At 38.5% G+C, this 25,756-nt stretch overlaps 1 protein-coding gene across 2 annotated transcripts in view; it reads right to left on the minus strand.

Moving 5' to 3' along the window:
• LOC121278775 (arf-GAP with SH3 domain, ANK repeat and PH domain-containing protein 1-like) overlaps positions 1-25,756 on the minus strand; it is a 393,348-nt gene that overhangs the window by 131,473 nt on the left and 236,119 nt on the right. For both annotated transcript variants that reach the window (XM_041189209.1, XM_041189210.1), the window contains 2 exons: positions 15,230-15,330; positions 8,228-8,297 (listed from right to left, as the gene is read on the minus strand). In XM_041189209.1, the coding sequence (XP_041045143.1) occupies positions 8,228-8,297; positions 15,230-15,330 (171 nt within the window). The remainder of the gene's footprint in view (positions 1-8,227; positions 8,298-15,229; positions 15,331-25,756) is intronic.

Raw genomic sequence — 25,756 nt, forward strand, 5'->3', positions numbered from 1 at the left:
CATTTAAAAGGTGTCTAGATATGCACCTCAAGTGCCGTAACATGCAGGGTTATGGACCAAATGCTGTAAAGTGGGATTAGGTTGGGTTTTTTGGCTTGGGCAGACACGATGAGCCAAGTGGCCTCCTCCTGTACTGTACATTTTCTATGAGTCTAATGATATCATTGAACCAAGTCAAAGTACCTGAGCTTCTTCCGTCCTACTGGTGCCAAAGCCTGATGGATCATTTTGGAAGTAAGTGTGGAAGATGCCACCATGAGGGTGGACTAATTTTGGTACAGTTCTATCCACAAAGATAAGTATGAGCAGCTGACTGTGTTGAAGGACAAAATGTACAAGAATTGATTCTACTATTGCACTTATCAGCTACCCTTCAAAATATGTTGAGCACCTCTATGACTACTCAACTGTACTGACCCAGTTCTTGGATAACCTGTGGCATAATGCAGTGGTGAAAGTATCAAAGAGAAGAAAGGTCGAGAAGCTCTGAAAGCCAACTTGCATACCATAGTCCTGTTCTCTTTGTCTATAAGCAGCTGCTCTAGCTGGCAGGCATCAATAAGGAACTGCAGAAGGTATACCAGTCTACATAACATACTTCAAATTCAGGCATATATTTGTGGGTAGCACTGTTTGCAATAGCAGCTTACCCACACAGTAAATAATAGAAGATATCATCTTTGACCAGAATTCTGCTGACGAGCCTCCTCTCTTAAGTGGCTGCTGTTTTAATGATGACTTGACTGAATGTAGGAGGGTTGATCAGTAAGTTTGCAGATGACACAAAAATTGGTGGGGTGGTAAATAGTGGAGTAGGATAACTTAGATTACAGGAGGATATAGACAGGCTGGTCAGATGGGCTGATCAGTGGCAAATGGAATTTAATCTGAAGAAGTGTGAGGTGATGCACTTGGGCAGGACAAACAAGGCACAGGAATATATGATGAATGGTATGACCCTGGGAAACACAGAAGATCGAGGGACCTTGGTGTGCATGTCCACCAGTCCCTTAAGGTGGCAGGACAGGTAGATAAAGTGGTTAAGGAGGCATATGGGATACTTGCCTTTATTAGTCGAGGCATACAACATAAGAGCAGGGAGGTTATGCTGTAACAGTATAAAATGCTGGTTAGGCCGCAGCTAGAGTATTGCGTGCAGTTCTGGAATCCGCATTATAGGAAGGATGTGATTGCACTAGAGAGAGCGCACAGGAGATTTACCAGGATGTTGCCTGTGCTGGAGAGTTTTAGTTATGAAGAGAGATTGGATAGACTGGGGTTATTTTCCCTGGAGCAGGGGAGATTGGGGACGGAAAAAGATTGAGGTGTATAAAATTATGAGGGGCATAGGGTAGACAGGAAGGATTCCTCCCCTTGGTGGAGGAATCAATAACAAGGGGGTACAGATTTAAGTTAAGGGGCAGGAGCTTTAGAAGGGGTGTGAGGAAGAATATTTTCACCCAGAGGGTGGTGGGAATCCAGAACTCACTGCCTGAAAGGGTGGTAGAGGCAGAAACCCTCATAACATTTAAGTAGTATTTGGATGTGCACTTGTGATGCCATGGCATACAAGGCTACAGGCCTAGTGCTGGAAAATGGGATTAGAATAGTTAGGTACATGTTTGATTGGCGCAAACTCGATGGGCGGATGGGCCTTTTTTCTGTGCTGTAGACCTCTATGACTCTATGCTAAGAGGATGTCGCCCCACAGAGAGGTCTGAAATTATCTTGGCATCAATGCTAAAGACCAAGTAAATGACCACCACTTTCTCAAGTGTAGTTAGGGATGGACAATAAAAGCTGGCATTGCCAGTGATACCCACATTCAAAGAATGAATAAAACAAAATGATTTCCCCTTGTGCGCTCTCAAATATATTGTAAGAGAAAACAGTTAATAAAAAATTCACAATTGTAATTGTTTTGTTAAACATTAAAATGTCTTTCCCCATGATGGAAAAACTCTTCATGTGAATTGTGCTGTACAATTATAAGCAGAGTGCAACAAATATATCTGAAATTTTCATTTGGTAGCACAGAACTTGAGTACTGCTGAAAAAAGAGAGGTCTAAACTTTTTGCCTTGCAATCAGGACACTTCACAAGAATACCAATATAAGGAGAAAACAACAATTTATACTATATGTGATTGGTTGGCTATGATTAGTAGAGGCATTGCCATGGAGAATGCACCAGTAATAGTGACTGATAGTTAGTTGCCAAGCATTGTACGAAATTTAAACCAGGGAGCTTGACCCTATTCCTCAGGGCAATTGCCTTGACCAATGAGTCAGTGAATGGCTGTCACTTATTTTGTTTAGCTGAAACAGCTGGCCCAATGTGCGCACATGTTCTTTTTGCCTGCAAAGGGCCCTGTGTATTAATGTATGTAGCTTCTAGTACACGCAAATGCACCACACTTTGAGCCTGGCTACATCTTAAATTGGTTGTCAGTGTAATTCTTAGCACACTGAGGATCATTTAGCAAATGTTGTCCAATCATAGCCAACCAATAAGCACTCGCTTCACATACACTAAATTGCTGTTCTCCCCTTATATTCATACTCATGCGAAGTGCCCTGATGAGTGCAAGATGAAAAGCTTAGCTATGGCTCTTTATTCAGAAATTTGAAATTTTAGGCAGTTGTTTACTGCCGATGGAACTCCCTTTCACTAAGTGTGGGAACTCTATAAATATAAACAGCATAGTTGAGTATTTCACATTATTTGAAAGCCCAGAGCATTAACTTGAAAATTTTAGACTATTTATTACAGATTTAATTTTTACAGACCTTTTCTATAGTATACTATATATCAATTTCTTGGCTATCACTGATTGAACTATTACTGTGTAGATATTAGGGTATTATTAAATAACACAGGCTGCCATTTGGTTGCTGTACAATGTATTTCAAAAAAAGACAAATATAAATGTAACCAACAACAGCGAGAATCAAAATTATTTTTGGGCATTTAAGGTCATGAATAGACATGCTGAACATATCATTCGGGCTTTAAACAGTTCAAATGTAATTACATCATATGAGTCAAGTTACACATTATAATATACATTTCTTCTAGTACACATCCTGCGAAAAGTGCAGAACAATGAGAATGTACAATTCATAATATTCTCCTTTTTCATGCAAAATAAACTTATTATAAGTGTAGAATTTCAAGGCTGAAGGTTCTCCTAGGGTTCTTGCAATGACTCTGGATATGCATGTCAGTGCTTTCAATCTCTTCAGAACGTACATATTATCAGTTTATTTAATGTGCCCTGAGAAACCATGTATCAGTTCAGTAAATATAGCAACAGTATAAGCAGACACTTATCTACTCAAGAAACAGTAATGTTACTGAGACAACACCCCCGCCCTCCCAAGTAGTGATAGCAAACTGCCTTCTAATTATACTATAAAGCACTGTTCAGTTTGTCATCATCACAAATTAATAAGGCAATGATATGGGTTTTAATAACGAAAATGGAACAGTTTGTGTTTATACGGTTGCTTATACAGAAGAACAAAAGCTTTAGCTTGTTACATTTCATATCTGCACTACATTATAGAAAGGGTTACACACTTCAGCGATGTTTCTCGGCTCGATATTTTAATAAATATGTAACAATCATGCAGAAATTCCAACTTTCCATATAGTTTAAATCCTGACCAAACTACTTCAATTCTCAGGCCCTCAGATAGGGATTGTTAAAAAAAAAATCTAAATTTTGTTATTTAGATTTATATCCAGCGAAGTTGTGTTCTTCAACAAAACTACTTGCTTTACTGCAATGAAAGTCGTTGTAGTGCTAGAAGACCAGAGGCTGCTCTCTCAGCAGAGACACGACTGGTGGTGAGTTTAACCTGAGGTTAAGGTGATGGGTTGAGAAAGTGGGGCCTTCATAGATGACCTCAGCCAGCACAAGAATCGAACCCGCGCGGTTGTCTTCACTCTGCATCACAAACCAGCCTTCCAGTCAACTGAGCTAACCGTCCCCCAATATAAAACAGTTTACTCGATTAGAATTTACAAATCATGCAGTTACAATATACTCTCCTCCCTTACCATATCAAATAGTTGCTTGGTTATACAGAACTGGAATATTACAGAAAAGCGAGACATTTTGCTAAAACTTTTCCTCTTGCAGTCATCGGGACAAATACAAGAATGCCAAATTCCAAATTTCAAACAATGGCAACAATTTATAATTCAGGAGAAAAGGATGCTGATTGGTTGGCAAGTTGACTCATGATTTGCTGAGGCACTGTCATGGAGAAAGCAATGGGAAACTATAGGCTCTCCAAGCTCCTGGGAAATTAAAAAAGGTGCAAAGCTTGAACATATTCCTTTTGTTTGCAGAGAACAGGTCCCAGTGCATGAAAGTTATGTTGCTTCTTGCAAGTGGAAATGAACCAAGTTATGAGCTGAACTGATTATCTTAAATTGGTTGTTAGTGTAGCTGTTGACACACTCGGGATAGTTCAGCAAGTTCTGTCCAATCATGGAATAACATAACAGATGTTTTGTTTTGGGGTTTGCAAGCTCTGGATGGTCAAGTACAGTCTGTACTCTGCTTCATACAAAAAACAAAGGAACATGCTGTTTGATTCAATCAACCAATTGGTGGGACATACAGCCTAGATACCTGGCATCACAGCAGCACTGAATTTCATACATAACATTACTCAATTGTGTGGTATACAGAATATTTTTTAGGCCTGACAGTATCCTGTTAGTGGAAATACCACTCGGTAGCCACTGCATAGTAGCAGCATGAAACAGTTTCCTTAACGTGTTTTTCAAACTTTTGAGATACTTTTGCCTTTCCAGGGTAACCTGGCTAAACTGGCCACTTTTTGGGTCCAAAATCGGTGGTCTTTGGCCCATTTGCCAGTCTGCGCAATACACAGCAAACAATGATCTGATCAGGATAGCCATTTTCCTGCAGGATAAGTTGGTGTGTTCTTATTTCTGTGTCAAGCTTGCAAAGTCAGCAAATGGCTAGGGCCCTATTTACAAGATTGCTGATAAGACCAATCTTATATCACACGGAGCTATGCAAATCCCAACGTGTATATTGACCTGTGAAGGTAGGCTTGCGGTAGACAGTAGTGGACAATCCATTAGCACTGCTAGACTCATTGCCACTGCCTGCCAAGTTTTCTCCTGACGAAACTACATATCTTCAGCTGGGACTTCGATCCCTGTTGAAGCAGAAATGGACCAGCGAAGCTTTTCACATGGAAGACCAGCGAGTGAAGGGGGAAAGGAGGCCACGTCCATTTTTACAGCAGTAGATGCCGTAAAGTCCCAAGTCTTTCAATGGATGAAGATGTGCAAGTGGATGGGTAAGTATGTGGGTGAGTGAATGGATGAATGGTTGAGTAGTCTGGTAGTGTGGGGGCAGGGGGAGGGATCAGGTTCTGTTGGGTTATGCTGGCTAATCACCAAGTTAGACTATGTATTAAACTGTGTCACATTTGCAGGCTAAGCATGCAGGTAGCTCCCAAGTATCTGGCCTGGATCTCTGACACCAAGCCCAGCATTGGAGACATTCGTGGAGGGCCCATGACTGCAAATCAACTTCCTGGGCAATTCCAAGGCATGTGCATGCATCAGTGGGGTCCTGATGCACATCTCCCAACTTATATCCCATCTCTGACGATCAGGATACTGGAAGACTTGGGCTATTATGTTAAAATTACCTAAATATTTCAAGCCTAGATTCTTCAAATAATATTTGCGTGAAGGAAAAGACAATTAAACAACATTCCTTCCACAATTATCTTTACCAGGAGAGATTAACTGGTCACTTTCTCGTAGAAGCTGTTGTGAACTTTCCTCACCCTTTGCATTAGGTGGCCAAAGAGATAACCTGCAAGGTGAAAGGGGGAGGAGTTCACAGATGAACCTGCAGAAATATGCTAAAAAGATGATCAGAGGCCTGAAAATTGAATCAAAAAAAATGTAAAAAATTTCCCAGTCCTTGGGGGAAATAACATTTTCCAATAAAACCTCTCTCACTATAACAGAACTGATGTTACTGGGTATAACTGGAGCCTAATTCATGACAAATTCACACCACACTGTCACGCATCAGTGTTGGTCCCAATTCAGGATAGATAAATCTATATATAGATTATATATCTGCTTAAACAGTGACTGACGATATCATTGGGTTTAGATGGTGGTTCTGACCAGGTGAGGGAGCTAAACTAACATGCACAAAGTTTATAGTGAATTATCCCTATGTTTATAATTGCATCTGTAAAAATATCAGTTCATTTTTTTCCCTTAATTTCAAAGATTTAATTAAATCTATCAATACTCTAAAAATCAAAAAAACTTAATGGTTAGAATGTAAAGACAATTGAATTGTTTGAATAGGAAAAGGCAAAGTATGAACTCAATAGACAGTTTATACTGTGGGCTTAGGCCTATCAGGAACTGGTTTGAGATTGTTCAAACTAATTTCAATAAGATCTATGCTGGACTCAAACACAAGCTCTAGAAGCAGCTCTAGATGAAATAACCATATTAATTTTGCAGTAGGCAACTACCAGGATTCTCTACACTTTCAAAATACAAGTTTGGAGTAATGGAATTCGAGGTTGTAATGAGTCACATGTAAAAGTTTACAGTAATGCAAATGGGAAGATCAAACCTTAAATATACTTGCACCATAATGGGAACAGAATTAAAGCTAGTGCTGAAAAAGATCCGGATGCTTCTGTACACACTCCCTACAGTCATGAAACCATGCCTAAAGCAAACAAGTTCTAGAATATCCTTACAGGATGACTCAGTATAAAGCAAAGCATACCATGTTATCTCTTTACAAACCTTGGGTAAGCCTCAGTCTTAAGCAAAGCATACCATGTTATCCCCATACAAACCTTAGGTAGGCCTCAGTTAGTAAACTATCTAGTTTTGGTCTCCTCACAAAGCATGGGATTGAAATTGTTTTAAATATTAGTTTCTAATTCTACCATGCCAATTGCATCTCCACATCCTGTTCACTCTCAACCTCTGAGTTTCACAAATTGCTCAAGTTAATACTCGACACTATCATTAACTTGTTCCTTAATATTTAATAAATTGAGATTCTGGAACTGGTGCATAGGAGGACAAGAAGATTAATTTCCAACTTAAAACACCTTGGTTACTCAAATAGGTTCCAAGAGATAGGTCTTTAGATAAACTTAGAGATCCTGGGTAATTTGACTAATGTATATGAAACAATGAAAGTATTAAATTGTAGTTATGTGGAGCAATTAATTTAAACTCAATTGGTTAGGGAGGACCAAGGATCATGCTTACAATTTAAGCAAAGGCAGACTACAAAGGCAGTTCTTTGTTTCCCAGGCAATAATGAACCTGTGGAAAAGGTCGCTGCTGTGTGTGGTGAATGCTGATCCATGGTATGGCTTCAAAGGAGAACTGGGCTCATTTCTGACTGAGTTGGAGATCACCTCGTACAAGCAGCAGGTGTCTTGTAATATAAATTGGGGTCTATGTGATCTCCTGGACTTGTTCAAATTGTCAAGAGAGATTTCCAGATGTCTTCCTGAATTGACCTAGATTTTTTTGCCTCTCCCCTTGAATACATGGCTCTAGGCATGTGGGGATTATCCGCATTGTTTATCAGGCAGACTAGATACACCAGGGAATGATTTCCTATTTGTCACTTTCATATATTTGTATGGTGTGATTGACTACTAAATTTTCCTAGTACTTTTTCTCTAGTCATAGTGATTGCTTGCAGTTTCTCCCTCCCTTTTGCCCTTTGATTTTCTATTACAACTGGGATGCTTTTCGTGTCTTCTACCATGACAGATAAAAACAGATACAAAATGCTTGTTATGAAGGAGAAGGGGATAGAGGGTTATGATGATAGATTTAGCAGAGAAAGGATGGGAAGCGGCACAAATGGAGCATCAACATCAGCATGGACTTGTTGGGTGAATGTTTGAGCTATTTATCCTACATAATCCTATTAGCATCACAGAATTAACATTCCTTTTTAATGAAGAAAACTTTAGTTTTTAATTCTGCCACACTATTTAAATCTCTAGATCCTGTTCATTCTCCTCCTCTCAGTTTCATAAATTGCTCAAGTTAATACTCGATATCGCATATGCTTCTATCAGCTAGTTCCTTAATATTTAATAAAATAACTCCCAAATTCCTTTCTTACTCTAAGAAAATATGAGCAGACATTACTCACAGTTGCATGTGATATCGTCAAGTAGCCATTCTTGACCGTGCATTTTCTTCTCTGCCAAACTTTTCGAAGACTAAAATAAAAAATATCCAAATAATCACTTCATGTAATATAAATTAGTAGCAATACAATACTCTAACTTATCCTCATACATACCATTTTTATTCACACAAAAAACACATTCACATAATGCATTTGCACATACTGAAATAAAAAGCCTGAAATAAAGCTAGAAAACAAAGCAGTGTGGTCAGCATCCAGAAAGAGAAATATTAATGTTTCCGATTGATCCTTCATCAGAAAGAACTGTTTCCACCTGAAATATTAATCTATTGTTCTTTTCTACTGCTGACATATTTGCTGTATGTTTCCATCACTTAATTTTTGTTGTGCCACATCCAAATAGTTTAGCAAAATCTGTGTACTGCTTTGTGCATTCCTGACTGTTAGATAACCTGCTTTCCCATAAGTTTTATTTCTCTTTACAATTCTCAGTCAGTCATTTCTGGCACAGAAGGCAGCCATTCATTTAATTGCACAAGTATATGCAGGTGGAAGGCATTGATTAGATGACTGCTTGAACACAAAGAAACACTTCTATTCTAATTAAGTTTTGTCTTTTTGTTAGTGTCCCTTTGTGAGGGGGAGGGGAAAAGAGAGAGGGAGGGAAGAGAGAGACGGGGAGGGGAAGTATAAAGAGACTTTTATTGGCACTGGTGGAACAGCAGTTTTTTTCACTTTGTGAATGAATCTTATACTGTGTATAAATTGGCCTCTGGTTTCCTATTTCACCAACTGGCTTGTCAGGAGTTTAACCATTTGACCCAGCAAGTCCATACTGGCTCTTCATAGAGCAATCCAGTCAGTTCCACGCCCCACTCTGCAGAAGGTTTATTTCCTTCAAGAGCTCATCCAATTTCTTTTTGAAACCATTGATTGTTTCCACTTTCACCACCCTTGTGGGCAGAGCGTTCCAGGTCATTACCACTTGCGTAAAAAAGTTCTTCCTCAAATTCCTCCAGCATTTCCTGTCCAAGACCTTAAATCTCTGCCCCCTAGTCCTTATAGTATAATGACAACAATTTCCCTTGTCTACCTTATTCAAACGTGTCATCATCTTGTACACTTCTATCAAATCTCCCCTCAATTTCCTTTGCTCCAAGGAGAACAATCTCAGCTTTTCCAACCTCATCTAAAGTCCCCTATCCATGGAACCATTATGGTAAATCTATTCTGTACCCTCACATCCTTCCTAACGTGTGGTGACCAGAATTGGACACAATACTCTAGCTGGGTCCTAACCAGAGCTTTATAAGGTTCAGCATAACCTCCCTGCTTTTGTACTCAATGCCTCTATTTTTGAAGCCCAAGATCCCATATACTTTGTTAACCACTTTCTGAATATGTCCTGCCACCTTTAAAGATCAATGCACATGCACCCCAAGATCCCCCTGTTCAAGATCACAAGAAATAGGAGATGACCATATGGCCCATCAAACCTGCTGTGTCATCCTATACAATCATGGCTGATCTTGGGTTTCAACTCCACTTTCCTGCCCGCTTCCCATATTCCTTTATTCCCCGAGATACCAAAACTTTGTCTATCCAACCCTTAAATGTATTCAACGATTCTGAAGATTTATCACCCTTTGAATGAAGTAATTTCTATTCATCTCATCCCTAAATGATCAGTCTCTTATCCTGACACTATGCCCCCTTGTTTTAGATTCCTCGATCAATGGAAACAATCACTCTATCAAGCCCCGTCAGAATCTCATATGCTTCAATGAAATCGCCTCTCGTTCTTCTAAACTCCAGAGAATATAGGCCCAATGTATTCAGCCCATTATAGGGCAGCCCCCTCATCCCTGGAACCAATTTAGTGAACCTTCGCGGTACCACCTCCAATGCAAGTATATCCTTTCTTAAATACGGAGACAAAAACTGCACAGTACTGCAAATATGGTCTCACTGAATTCATGTACAACGGTAGCAGGACTTATTTATTTCTCTACTCCAATCCCCTTGCAATAAAGGCCAACATGCCACTTCCCTTCTTACTTGCTTGCTATACTTGCAAAATAACTTTCTGCATTCCTTGTACAAGCAAGTCTCTTTGAACATCAACACAAGTTTCACACCCTGCTTTCTGCTTTTCTATTCTTACTAGCAAAGTGAATAACTTTACATTTCCCTACATTATACTCCATCTGCCATCTTGTTGCCCACTCATTTAACCTATCTCTCTTTGCAGTCTTTCCAGGCCCTCCCCACAACTTATCTTTCCCCACCTAAATTTGTGTCTTCATCGAAGCCATTAATATAGATTGTAAATTGCTGATGCCCCAGCACTGATCTTTGCAGCATTCCACTATTCACTGGCTTTCAACTTGAAAATGTTCCGTTTTTGCCCACTCTGTTTCCTGTCCATTAACCAACCCTCTCTCTATCCATGCTAATATATCATCCCTGACTCCTGAGCCTTTATCTTGCCTTTTGTGTGGCACTTTATTGAATCTCTTTTGGAAATCCAGGTATACATCTACCGGTTCCCCTTTATCCACCCAACTGGTTAGTTTCTCAAGAAACTAATAAATTTGTCAAACAGGATTTTGCTTTAGTAAAACCATGTTGACTTGCTATAATCATACTATGCTTTTCTAAGTGCATTGTTAGGGCTTCCTTAATAATAGATTCCAGCATTTTCCCAACAACTGATGACAGGTTAACTGAACTGTAGTCCCTGTTTTCTCACTCCCCTTTCTTGAAAGCGGTGTAATATTTGCCAACCACCAATCTGAGGGGACCATTCTCAAATCAAAGGAAATTTGGAAAATCATAGCTAATGCATCCACTATCTCTTCAGTTATCTCTTTTAGAACCCTCAGGTGTGGACCATCAGGTCCTGAGGATTTGTCAGATTTTGCCTCTTAAGTTCCCCAATACTTTTTCTCTGCTGATTGTTATGCAACCCAAACGTACCTTAATGTAGAGCGCAGAGGTCAGGTACTCCAAGTTCCAACAACCTTCACAATTCTCGTGCAGGTGCAGACATGAGGGCTGCACGTGCGCAATTTGGCATATTTGCATCTTTAAGCTTTTTGGGCCCAGGGCTGGCCCAACACACCTTGCATAAACAGAGAAGAAAACAGTGCAAAAATCCAGGTCAGGTGATCGGGAGTGGAACATCATGAAAGACTAGTGTCCCAGGCAGTGGACAGGGAGAGGAGACAGGGAAAGGTCCCTAAAAAGGGAGGGGGCACAAGGAGAACCTTCCCAAAAGGAAGTCCAAGTAGGGACAGAAACAGGTCCCAGTTAAGGAAAAAGAAAGAAGTGGCAAAACAGGCTCCAAACAAGAAAAGAGCTGCAGGGAAGCAGAATTTAAGTGGAAGAGACAGCCAAAGCTTGGTGACTCCGTGTTGCCAGTCATTGTGACAAAGGTACACACCCCTATGGAGCTCAGTGCAGCTGAAGTTATGCCTATAACTTGCACTATGAAATTCCAGGAAACAAGAATGAAACCCTGCGAGATGAGCTGTTATTGATGCTGTCAGTCTGGTAACTGAAGAGGGCTCAAGAGAAGCCCTGAAGATTCAAGGCGGCAGCCAAAGGTTGGTGACTCTGCGCTGCAGGCTATTGGGGCAAAGGTAAACTTTCGGAGCGGTAGTTTTCTGCTCAGCACGGCTGAAGAGCTGAAATTGTTTGAGGTTTGGTGCTTGAGTACTTGAGAATCCAGGGGAACAGAATCTTGGGAGGAGAAACTGAAACCATGTGAGGTGGGCCATTGTTGAAGCTGTCCGGGTTGTAGTGACTTTGAGAGAATTTCAAGGTGAGATCTTCAAAGGTGACGATTAGAGCAAGACAAAATTTCAGAGAGATTGGTTGGCTCAGTGTTACTAATGTCTGAGTAGACTGTTGGGAAATCCATTGAATGTGTTTTGGTCACATCTGTCATTTACTGAGCAGTGGTGTGTTCGATCACAGTTTACCTGTTGATTTATATGTACCTCATATTAACCCTGAATGTCAGCGTAAAATAGACATTGTAAATTGCTTTACCTTTCTGACCTTGCATAGGAAAGTTTACTTTTGTTTGTTCAAAGCCCATGGGATCCTGTTTTTTTTTTTACTGAGCAAGTGCCTTAAATCCCAAACTTTGCTTAGTTTAAACAAAATGTTCTTGATCTCTAACCAGCTCTTACCAACAATTTGGGGGTCTGGTCAACATGTTATCATGTTAATAACATTATATTAATTTCCTTAATCTTCTCATTCTTTTTAGCCCCTAGGTTAGTCAATTTTTGCTATAAAACTTGTCCTCTACTGTGATTTAGAATACTCCCAAACCTGAGATGCTACTTTTTTTTGAAAGATTGTAAGCCTCTTCTTTCAATCCAATACAATCCTTAACTTCCTGAGTGAGCCACGGTTGGGTCTGTCTTGCTGAGTTTTTATTTTTCAATGGAATATATTTTCATTGAACATTGAATTTTCTTTAAATGTCATCCACTGTTCATTTACCTTCTTAACCTTTAGTCCATGTACCCAATTAACCTTAGCTAGGGCTCTCCTCATACCTATGCTTTGTTTCAATTTAAGATTTTTGTTTGCAATTGGGGTATGTCACTTTCAAACTTAACATGGAATTCGATTGTATTATGGTCACCATTTCCCAGTGGATCTTTTGCTATGGCATTATGAATTAATGTTGCTTCATTATACAATGCTAGATCTAAGATAGCTTTATCCCTAATAGGTTCTACAATGTATTGCTCCAAGAAACGGTCATGAAAACATTCTATAACTCATCTTCGAGATCACTCTTGCCAATTTGACAATCGCAGTCTATAAGATTAACGTTCCCCACAATTATTACATTGCCTTTGTAACAAGTTCCAATAACTTCTTGTTTAAGGCTCTGTCCAAGGGTATAACTACTGTTAGGGAGCCTACAAACTACACCCAACAGTATTTTCTGCCTCTTGCTATTCCTAATTTCTGCCCATACTGATTCTACCTCATGTTCTTGAAGCCAGATCCCTTCTCACCAATGTCTTTATGTCAACCTTTACCATCAGGGCTACCTCTCCTCCTTTGCCATACTGTCTATCTTTCCGAAATATTGTGTACTTAGAATATTTATTCCCTAACCTTGATCACCTTGTTTCATGTAACATGTTTCTGTAATGGCAATTAGATCTAAATCATTTACCTCTATTTCTGCCACTAGTCCATCCATCATATTGCAGGTGCATTGTGCATTCAGATAAATAAACCTTTGCTTTTATTTTTTCACTACTATTCCCTGCAATCAGCCTACTTTCCCTACAATGACTTTATTCGTGCACATCTTTAGAGCTGTACCATTAAATGTATATCGCCTCTTCCTACTGCCAAAATCTATCACCCTGCGCTTCTCTATATTAAATTCCATCTGCCACTCATCTGCTCATTGTGCTAGAAATCTTTCAACAATAAGCTGACCTTCGTATTGTTGAGATAGAATTTGTTAGTACGTTAAATATAATCACTTACATGAGCATAAACATATTTATGTAATCACAGTAAGTAATGAATATCATGTGATGCAGTTTGCTTACGACACATACTTACTAACTAACTGTGCAAGCTGAAGCAGCAACAAGTCTCCATTAAAGTTATGTTCAACCTGTATGCCTGCCCTTCAGCTTTGTTTATATTAATCTAGAAAAGGATAATACAACAAATATTGCTTGCGATATTAAATGTAGGAGAGCCCCAGATTGCCTCCTTTCGGGAAGGCCCACCAAACTGTGCCAATTTGGCACACCTTCCCGCGGTATCAAAGACTCTGGGGGTGGGGCACCTCCCTCCACTCCCAAGGGCTGCCAGCTTTGCTCTGCTCAGCAGCACCACTGAGGATAGTGGGGCTAGCCGCCAATGTACCCAGCTAAAGCCAAGGATCACTGAAACACCCTAACCACAGGTGAATGATGGCAGGTGAAAGTCCCAGGGTGGGGGTCATGGGGGAGAGGGTTTGACAACAACAGTAGGGAATGGCTCTCAGCAGAAGCCCCCTTCCCAATGCTAGGTCTTTTAATTAGCACTAAGTACCTTTGAATGAGGGTTCCCCCCTCCTGGAAGCCTGCAAGCAGCCCTGATAGGGTTTGCTCTTCTGGCTTCCCTCAAGGTGAGTTCCCTGCCCGGCACTGGGTGAATACCAGTGGCGCTGGGACGGACTTCCATGAGCCTTCCCGCTCTGGATTTAATTGGAGCAGAGGCCGGATCGCCACATGCCACTATCCTATCCGATTAAATGCCCCCTAACCACCAAACCAACCTTAGGGGAGGGCATTAAATAAATTCCACCCAATGCTCTAGACAGTATAGCATTATTACAAAAAAAAAATTGGAATTATGGTGAGTGTAATGATTCTTATTTTCCTTTCTTTTCAGTCCATATCTTCTCTCAGTTATAAGGCTAGGCTTAAGACTTGTTCCCTTGATAACACTATGTCAAAAGAAGGTAGTAACGTTCACAATGACCATTCATCTGATTTTCTGAACATTTCCTCCTGTCTTCTACTCTCTTTTGGGTCATGTGGGGGAAATCAGAGATGAAAACCTAGCCTTGCTTGCCACAGCTCACTAGGGTTCTGTTATGGTATTGCCATTGCATTATTCAAATAAGCTATTTCTTTGAATTTCTTTCAGAAGTCAAGAAACAATTTTAAAAACATATTAGCTCAAATGTTTGGCTAATCCGGAATCTCTCGCTTCATTTTCTAACAGAAAGATTTGAGTCCAACAGCTTGTCAAATAATTTATTTAAAAACATGACTTGCATTTTCTGCACTTGAAGTTTAGCTTTAATACTGGAAACAAACTGAATTAGATGGATTTAAGGTACTCTCGTGAAACCAAGCATCCAATTTGAGCAGCATAATGTGCACAAAGGTGGGCCTTTAGTTTTGAAGCAAGAGACAATAAGCATTATTAGTTTATTCAATATAGAAAAATACATACCCATCACTTTTTTTCATGAGATATCCCTTCTTCTCGCTGCCATACTCCTTATTGCCTTGAAGCTGGTGCATACTATATCCCGACTGTCTACTTTGAGAATCCTAAGAGGAGCCAATAGGTCATAACTATGAATACCTCACACAATTGAAAAGCAAACACAGAGCAAAAGAGAGCCTAACGCATAGAGTACTGACGTGCAGAGCTCTTCAGAAGATTAAAAATGTTGTTCAAAATCCAATGTACAAATCAGGCACAGCATGGAGTGACGAATACTAAATAACCCTAGAAATCTGTGGACAAACCTAGACCTGTCGTAACACTGGACCAAGCTTGGTCAAGTCCATTTTGCTATTCGCAAGTTTTCTATCAAATATAAGCACACCCTGATGTTGTAGAATTTGTAACATAGGACTCAAAAATAGGGGCAATTTATACTGTACAGCCTAAACTGAGGCTAGGACTGATCTAACTGTATCATCTTCATTTGCCTAAGAACTTTAATTATCCAGGCTCAAATCAAGATCAAAGCTTTTAAGGGCTGAGTTTATTTTCTTCCCAAATATCACCAAATCATTTTTGTGTACTCTTGCTAGTTATTGTTTATTTCTCTAATAACACTGAATTCCCACTGACATTTATACTTAAATTAATAGTGATTTCATTGATTTTTAGGTAAAAATTGCTAGGCAAATCTAATGCAATGATTTGAGATTGGTGAACAACATAGAATAGGTTTGTTATATAAATAAAATGAAAGATAAAATAACCTGCATGCAAATGTTAATTAAAACTGGAACTTACTCTCCTAGACTTTGATCAGGAAAGGCAAAAGCATTTGTAAGGGGAAAAAAGTGCAAATGTAAAAAACAACATTTCAGCAGAAGTAAATGAAATATCAGTTGAAATACAACCCAAGAAATTGCCAGAAAAATGCTTACAATGCAATCATTCACCATAAAGTTACTTATCAAATTTATATCAATCTAGGGTTCAACAATGGCACAATACACAAAATACATGAAATATTTTCAATGTGCCACTTGAGTTTTTAAAGCTAGCAAACAGGCAGATTAATGGCTCTATGAGACTGTTTAGTAACATTGCATTTTAAAATTTTCAGTATGATCTTCAACTCTATATATAACTGAAGTGCCAGCTGATGATATACCTCATGCTGGTTAAACATCTTAACTGTATTATATCAATTACTATTTTAGTTCAGTTCACAGGAAATAGGTCATTTCATTGTTTAATGTTACGTAACATCTGATCAAAAATTATTTAGGAAGGCTAATTTCAACATGCAAACATGATAATTAGTTACCTATGCAAGGTAAACTGGTATCATATCTTAACGAACTGTAAATGCAAATTTGAAGGTGATGAAAACTACTAGTAGCGTAAACAATTTTAATTTATTGTGAAATGTAACATTTTCTTTTAATCACGTCAACTAAACAAGTTCTCCATTGATACCAATCTAAATACAATAAATATATATGTATATAATGCACACATATAAACACACATTGTTACACGAGCCTCCTCCCACCCTTCTTTATCTAACCCCATCAACATATCCTTCAACTCCTTTCTCCCTCATGTTTTTATCCAGTTTCTCCCTTAACCATATTTATTCTATATAAAATTAGAAATCTAATCACAAATTTTGAATTGCAAGAACTCCGCAGAAGGACAGTAGTGTATTGTAAGTATGTTGCTGATTACAAAATATTGATTGAATAAATGGTATCTCACTGGTCTACCAGCTTATTTTTCTGTCTCCCTCTTCGATTCTCATGTTGTTCAAATTTCTCCTCTCCTTTGATTTTCTTCATTAATTTATCAGGTATATTTGAACCTCACTCAATTAAATTTAAAAATATCTTCTAAGGAAAAATGATTAATAGCAATGAGTACCGTATTTTCCCTAAAAAAAAAGCCCCTCTCTACAATTTTTCCAGACCCTTAGTTTGTGTCCTCCCTACCTACTTTATGGCAGGCCTTAACCATGTGCAAGCTGAATACAACTTCCTGTGCACCCCAACCCTCAAACCCCTATTTTCCCTGTGTACATGCCTCTTGCTTTCTGTATGCGTTACGCCCTTAGAGTCAAACTATAAGCATATAGGTCACTCCCGCAAAGGTCGGAAATTCCAAATCCAACATCTACGGCCAATTGGATGGTCTATTTGAAAACATGTTTGGGGGAAGGTAAGAGATTGCACCTTGATCATGATCTTGTTCCTGATGCTTCCTTCACTAAACTGCTCTTAAGAAGCTTGCAAAGCTTAAGAAGTTTGAAAAGCAACATTTGGGTCATTTACTCAATGCTGCGATAAATATGAGTGACTGGGAAAATGGAAGTTGAGTATTTATATGGTTGGTCCAGTTCTTGGTGCAAAAGTCAAAGCGCATCCTTCTTCGGACTGAGTTTTCTTTTGGTGATTTAATATAGCTGGAAGGTAAATACTACAATCGGTGTGAGAGATGCAGAAAGAAAAAGGGAGAAACAGACACTTTGCTATACACGTGGAAAGATTCATACAGTTGTAATAGATGAGGAAAACAAGATGGAATGGGGATATCAGGAAGGAAGAGACAAACAGAAGGGGCTGGGTAAGGAAAGAAAAGACATAGGCTTGGAGGAGAAAGGGAGAAAAGTAAAGGCAGAGAGCAAGGGTTGGGAGGTGTGGTCAAGGAAAGATGTGGGATGAAGACAGGAATTGCAGGTTAATAAAGTGACAAGCTAAAAAGTTAAAACATTGAAAGGGCTCTTATACATCAACATAAATTAAGCAATTCATAGGCTGTAATTAACAAAATTGAAAATCAAGGCTAATTTTGGGGCTATTGAAAAACTCATCAGCATTCTCTGAAAGTTGCAATACTAACAAGTAACTTCTCCCTTGACATTTGGTGACCAGCAGCCGACAAGAGGCAGAATAGCAAAAAGCTGGTGCAGTCATTTAACAAACGCTGAAGGAAAAAGGCACTTCAGCACTTCAGTGGCCAATCGGAAGGGGCCAATGAGTAAAGTGGGCCTCAGGAGTAGGACCCATTCTACTTTAGAAAAAATGAATGGTGGGGAAACACACACACACACACATACATGCATGATTTCTACGAATCTTAAGGCAAGTACAATGAAACTGTTGTACCAGAATGTCTGCTGTTCTCTGAAAAATGCATTTCTGGAGTGCCACCTGGTGGTGATTGCTAACTATTGCAGTTGAATTTGAGTAGCATTAGATGAGGTAACATTATTCTCACAGCAGATTAGAATGTTGAAATCACTAATTTTTCATATGCAACTATTTGATCTTGTGACATTGCAAAGGGAGTCAAGGTCAAAGGAAGAAGGGTTTGGAAAGCACATACTGAATAATTGGACCCAGCCAAGGAACAGGTTGAGGAAGAGCGCGAGTGGTAGCATGGAGATAGTGAGTGGGCTCAGGAATAGAAGGAGGGGGAATGAGGGAAAAGACAACTGGAGCAACCAAGAAGGGAGAGAAGAAATGGATGCAGGAAGTGACCAATGGGGAGGGTGAGGAGCTGGAAGAGCAAAGGCAGTGAAACCACCTCAGTCAAATGGAGATGTTTCAGGTTCTCTTCCCTCCACACAAACTTTGATGAATATGTCTGTTGGATAGCTCTATGACCTTGGGTTTGTCGCAGTTAGGACGATGGACAGTTATATTTGGTTTCAGTTTGAGGCCTGTCAACTGAGGTTAAGTATGATGGCGTATGGGGTGGGTTATCTTCAATTTATATGAAGATCGCATTTAAACATGAGCAATGCCAACAGACTTGAGCCAACATCTTCTGCAGAAAGGGTTAGGTAAAGCCTTTTTTAATAATTACTTCCTTGAGCAATAACCCAAAATGTTAACTCTGTTTCCACAGGTGCTGAGTATTTTTAGCATTATCTGTTTTTATTTGATTTCCAACATCCATAATATTTTGGTTTCATATGGGAAAAATTGAGTTCTCATGATTTGCACCAGCTTCAAAGTGAAAAGCATATTTTATTTGCTATATTTTTGAGGATTTGTGAATGAATATTTCAATCTTGTATATTAATAAAGTCTTGTTTGAATATCTAAAATTTAACTTCAGTGAATCATTATTTTGGTTTACCTTCACAAATTATAGAGGGGAATAAAGAAAATTTCTTTATTTAAAAAAATGCATAATTTTAATCAAAATTTACAATTTCAACCAAATCAATTGGCATTACATTTCATCTGGCCTAATCAGAAAATAATTTTTCTGTAACAATACCAGACATGTGAGGTGGTCATGCAGTAAACTATTTTGATGTCTGATGGGTCAAAAATAACAAATCCTTAATTAATAGTTGAAAACTTATTAAAAATGCAACCCAAATTTTCTGAATTCTAATCACCTGTGCGCAAATTAATATTTAGCAAATCATACAAGGTATTTTTTAAACACATTACAACTGTAAGCATTTTGGTGGTTTTATAATTAGACTTCTGAAAATGTTTAAAACTGTTGATAAACGTTCCAATTCTCTGGTTTGGAATTCAGAAAAAAACATTTTTATACTTAGTACATTATGGTAATAGATTATGTATCAGAAGACTTTTTGATATACTAATACATCTCCAGTGGTTCGCTGGAAGAAATGGGATGACTTTTAGTTGTGCTTGTTCTAACAAGCTGCGAGTTTGCAGCATGATCTCTGGAACAAGAATAATAAGCACTCCTATAATACATTTTTTTAAAGCATGAGGAAGAAAAATCTTTTCAGTAATTCATGGTAGATTAAGTTCATGTAATTCTGAAATGATATTCTCAAATTTAGCTTCACATAAGGACATTAGGCAAGGATCATATGACTAGTAATAATGCAAGACAGGTCAGACTTTAATTTTATCAATAAATAAATTAATAACGGATATATAGGATTGATTGAGAGAGATCTTGTGCACAGTGGGTAGTATCCCTACCTCTGAGCCAGAAGCTCCAGGTTCAAGTCCCACTCCAGAACTTGTTGGCCAGGGAAGGTGCATTCATAATGTGGCCAAATAGGTCGAGTGTCAACTTGTAAATCCTGCCAACATACACCAATGGCAGGCAGTAAGAGCAGGGGAGATTCCTGGTCAGCTATGTGATGCAACGAAATTGGAGCTTCTACCATCACTATCCATAGTTCAAAGCTACAACATACATGTAAAAGTGTACATTGCCACAGCAACTTGGACTTGAGGGGCCAGTTGGTTGGACAGCCGGTGTGGATCAGATTGATGCCCACAGCCTGGGATTCGATCATCATTTTGGTTGGGGTGCGTTTGGGACCTGCCTCCTTGCCCCACCCTTGGTGGAGGTCATGGCACTGTAGGTTGGACCTGCCTTTAGGCAGAGAATTCGAGAAGAAAGGGGTGATTACAATCAAATTTAAGTTTAAATGAAAATTAAATACCAAAGCTATATGATTTATAAAGTAATCTGATCCATTCAATGCAATTATTTTGTAAAGACCCAAAATCATTCTCTTCATACAACAGCAATAGACATACATGCAAAATGGGATTTTAATCTGTTTTTAATCTTTGGTATAGAAAATTTTGAATCATGAATAAAATACCTTTAGTATACCATGAATAATTATGCTACAATATGAATAGTGCCAATAATATGATGCAATTTTATAAAAACTTATTTTATTAAAAGTCAATAATCTTGGGAGTGTACATTGCCTTTTTCTATTTTATCAAATCAAAGGCTATCCTTTTTCTATTTTATCAAATCAAAGAATAAATACAGATCAAACCCATGCCAAATCATGAAGAGAAATATTAAGGAATTCTGTATGTGGATGTTAAATTTGTTGCCATACTTAAGATATTGTTGAGAAGTTGTTGAAAATAGTTCAGAAACTCACCAGATGGACTGCAAGGGTATACACCTCCAGACAGCAAGAATCTGCACCACAGCCTGTTATCTGATTTCCCACCCAACTTAAACAGATGAGCCAGAAATCGATCTAGTATAAATATGGGAAACTGAAACCATCTAATTTGGTCCCTGCTAAAGGCTACATACCCAGTTGTGTCTCTTTTCCCAGGTGCTCAATCAGATGGTGCAATTTCAATGTCCTGTTCCACCAAGCTTCAAACACCATTTTCTACCTAGCTTTAAGATAATTTGCTTCCATCTTCACAACATTGCTAGCCTTTGTCCTATTTCAACCTCCTTAGTAATGGAAACCCATACTGAAAATCATGGCATAAAAGCTGTCCTGGCCAATAGGACAACCCCATTTTTCCAGCCTCAAAAATAATGTATTTGCATATAGTGGGTGTAGGAGTGGACCTCCCCCTTTTCAGACATGACATGTTATACTTGCATTAGTAGTTGGCTTCAATTTTTCACCCCACAAATGCACACTTTAATTACCAGTACCTAGTAACTGGGTGCCAAGGATCGAGCAGGTGATATGAGCTGTGTTGTGAAGATGCACAGGAGTTTAAGTCACACCTAATCTTTGCTTTGGATGTCGATGACTTTTCAAATGGCGACCACCCACACCAGCAGTTCACTTCTATAGTCATTCATATAAGTCGACCTCCATTTTGGAGGGATTTTGAGAATTCAAAGATTGACTTGTACATTGACATCTATGGTATTTTGTTTCACATTCAACCATGTTTCTCAAATGGTCTGAATAACCTCCCAAACTTGTTCCTTTATGAACCTCAACTTTTCTAAAACTCTCAGACATATCATCCCATCCCCCCTGAACTCCAGTGCATCTAATTTGAAATTCTTGTTTTTGCTTACAAATTCAAGGATGAAGTTTAAAATCTCTCTTTAGTTAAAAGTTCCTCCTCAGCTCTATGCCCTGTAATGGTGCTTCAGCAGCAGCCACCACAAAGGAGACTAACTCAGAACATGGCATGCCATTCCAAGAAGTAAGGGCCTCTCCAGCCAGATTGACGCTACTCTGAAAATCTCAGTCACAGGAATTTCAGGAACTTGTTTCTGAGGGAAATTAAATGGATTGGTTACAAATATCCACTCTCCCTGCATTGTCAACTTGTGCTCTGTGCAACTAAGTGATAACTCATTTCAAATGAAAGGCCATGGGATAACAAAATTTTGGTAACAATTTCCTAAATGAACTGAAATCCATCCAAAAAACAAAAAGAGGAATTGCCCTATCCATGACTTGAACAAGTTACAGTACATCTATTACTATTGTAAGCAATTTTCTTACTCTCTTAAGCTGAGGTGAGAATTAATACAAATTTGCAATCTTATAGAAACTTAAGATCATAGGAATCGATGAACCAAAAGATCCTGACAATTACCAAAGGATGAAATTCAAGTCCCAGAGAAGGAACATTTTAAAAAAAGTGTCCCCCATCATAATCCCTATTAGAAATGGGTGAAAGACAAAATTGCTGCAACACTGACACTCAGAACTTGGGATGACTCCTTTATCTAGTAGCATCTCAAGGTGTTAAAGAATTACATCAAAATGAAAAAGAATGACTCATCACTTTCTTTCCAAATTCCAAATGCATATTCTGAAAGTGAATGAAAGAAAGCCAAGTTGGAACTGCCACTGCCAAAACTTCTACATTGTTTTGGAATATTAGATTTTACCTTCTGGGAGGTAAAACTTAAGACCCAAATTTTTTTTAATGTACAAGCTTTGTTTTTCTCCTTCCCCACTTCTCAGATGTTGGCTCTTTTTGGGGTACAGTTCAACTGATGCCAATCACACTGTGGTATCTTGCACAAATAACTACTTTTCACACATGAACTTAAAGACAGTGAGTATTGACAGCCTATTTGATCATGAAAAGCATTACAAAAATGCCAATCCTCTTATCACCCAATGATCTTGCACACATGGATTACCAGTAAGGGTCAAGGGATATTTATCAGGAATGGAAATCCCAAGCAATTTGTCACTTAAAACCCATAAGCCATTAAGCTAACTCTATTGCACCCCAGCAGAGTTCAACTGTGAACTGAACCCGTCTATAAAGTTCTTATTCACTGGATGAACCATTTGAGCCATCAGGAAACGCAACATTTTTTCAACATTACAGATGTACTTCAAGGATTTATGCTCTATAATTATAATGCTGTGATAAAGTTACTCCTGACATTACTGCAATATTAGTGATTATATCAGTACAATATGAGCAGGAAACTTATAAAATCATTCAACTGTTATCCCTGCCAGTCTAAAGCTGAACTGAGTGTACTCAGGTAGCAGTTAAGACATGAAAAAACATTAACAGAAATTTCTCAAATGTTGCTATTGATGCTGCTACTCAGTAATTTACTACAAAACCAAATACATAGTTAAGACACTTAGATTTATATATGATCATGGAAAGATTCGTAAATAGAAATTGATAATTAGACTGAGCAGCCAATGTGATAAAATACTAGTTGCCAAACACTGGCTACCAGCCTGGTTGAGAATAAAGTCAGTCATGCCAGTCTAAACATAACTGCTTGATTTTTAAACTGCAATAACATAATAAATTACATAATAAAATTGTGTGCAAATTTCAAAGATCATTTCATGTCTCTGGATCTGTCAATAACATTTTTTTTTTTAAAAACAAAGCCAAATCATTTTGCCATTGCAATTTGAATGGCTCTTTAAAAACAGCACTTTAACAGTCTCACATTCCTGCCTTTAAGACCCTCCTTAAAACCTTCCTCTTTGATCAAGCTATTGGTCATCTGACCTAATATCTCATGTACCTGGTGTCATATTTTGTTTTATAGTGCTATGAAGCACCTTGGGTGTTTTATTACATTAACGACACAATATAAATACAAGTCACAGTTTGATATTTCTTGGAAAACTCTGAACAAATTCTAAAAGAATGCATTTTTGCTGGAAATACAGCAAGACTTTATGTTTGCATTTACGATGTTACAACAGATAGGATGACCTTGAGCATGAGCTGCGAATTGGACACATAAACTTGCTGCTTGAATTCTTAACATACACTCCTATCACATGAAGCTCTGTTGGAAGTGCAAAATGGTATGTTTAAACCTGTTATGCCAACAGATTCCCTAAACTTGCAACATATGCTTTCCAGAAATGCGGGAACTACAAAAGTACAGGTTCATGCAGTTAATTTAACCAGCTTCTCATTACCAGTACCCATCTTTCTCCTGCTTAAACCATAAAAGGTGACTGTTCTTACAACAAGAGGGTTACTCAATGTCCGTGACAAAGGGGAACTCAGTATGAAGGACCCCTGCAGGGAGAAAGCGTGGAAGTATTGAGAGAAGCAACTGGTTGTACTTGGGCGGAGGGGACCCCAGTGTTAATTCCAAAAAAGTGCTTATCATGGAAGAATGAGTCCAAAGCCAGTCATTTACTTCAATCAGGTTTATTCTTAACAGTTCTGCAAAGTAACAGGCTCTCCCAGTCCCGTCCACACCAGAGTGTTACAGCTGTATCCATTTATAGATGGGCCAATGCCATCGCCTGTTTTAACAATGCAATTGTCTTAATGTAATTGCTATACAACTTGACAATGTAATTACTGATACAGTGACAGATTCCCCTCTTTTAAATTAAGCATTTTTTCAAATTAAACAAAAGGAAATAAAGTCATGTATTTTCACATTATAGATCCATATATATATTCAAAACAAATTCAGTTTTCTATAACATAATTATAACATAAGACTTCCCTCTTCCAATACATTTAGTAATTTCTTGGAGCAGGCATTTCTTTTTGTAAAACAGTGATAATTGGTGGCTTGTGTCAAACTACTGTATCTTAGAGATTTCCCTTTTCTCTAACATTTCTTTTATGCTAGCTAGGTCTATTATTAGCCTTATTTCAGTGACACTTTTTGTTGAATGAGCATTATCCCAAAGAGACCTGTTATCAACATAGCACTCTATGGGCAAGCTTTTCTCACACTGTCCCTTGTATAGTATTTTCATCAGTATATTGGATAAATAGACCCCCATGCCTATAGCTTCTACAAAGGCAAGTGTTTCAGCAGCTAAGGTGTTTTTCACTACCCTGTTTTTTTTTGGCTTCCCAAACCAACGGGCAACATCTATCATTCTTTCCCACCAAGAATATGATAAACTCTGCCGTGCTAGAATATCCACCTGGAAGGTTGGCATGTGAAGTATCACTAAAAATGACTTTTTTTATTTGTTCATGTGGGCTAGGCCAGCATTTATTTCCAGATGTGCAAACCGTCAATGCAACTTCCAAATAATCATTTTGTCCACTGAATTCTTATTCCCAAAAGTTAGCAAAACTGCATTAACTTTTTTGCAAGAAATATCTGGCTTCCTTAGTGGCAGGCAGTAATGACCTTACTGAATAAAATGTGGATTCACATTTTTCCTGAACACAACTGCCCAATCATTCTTCATGTCGAGTGTCATCTGAGCCTTTTTCATCTAATATTAACTTAACAATTGAGGTATCGCGCTAGAGTTCACATCAGTACAGATGAACAGACTGACCCTTGCAAGGGAGGACT

Source organism: Carcharodon carcharias, chromosome 6 (assembly GCF_017639515.1).
Source record: "Carcharodon carcharias isolate sCarCar2 chromosome 6, sCarCar2.pri, whole genome shotgun sequence".
NCBI classification, from domain to species: domain Eukaryota; kingdom Metazoa; phylum Chordata; class Chondrichthyes; order Lamniformes; family Lamnidae; genus Carcharodon; species Carcharodon carcharias.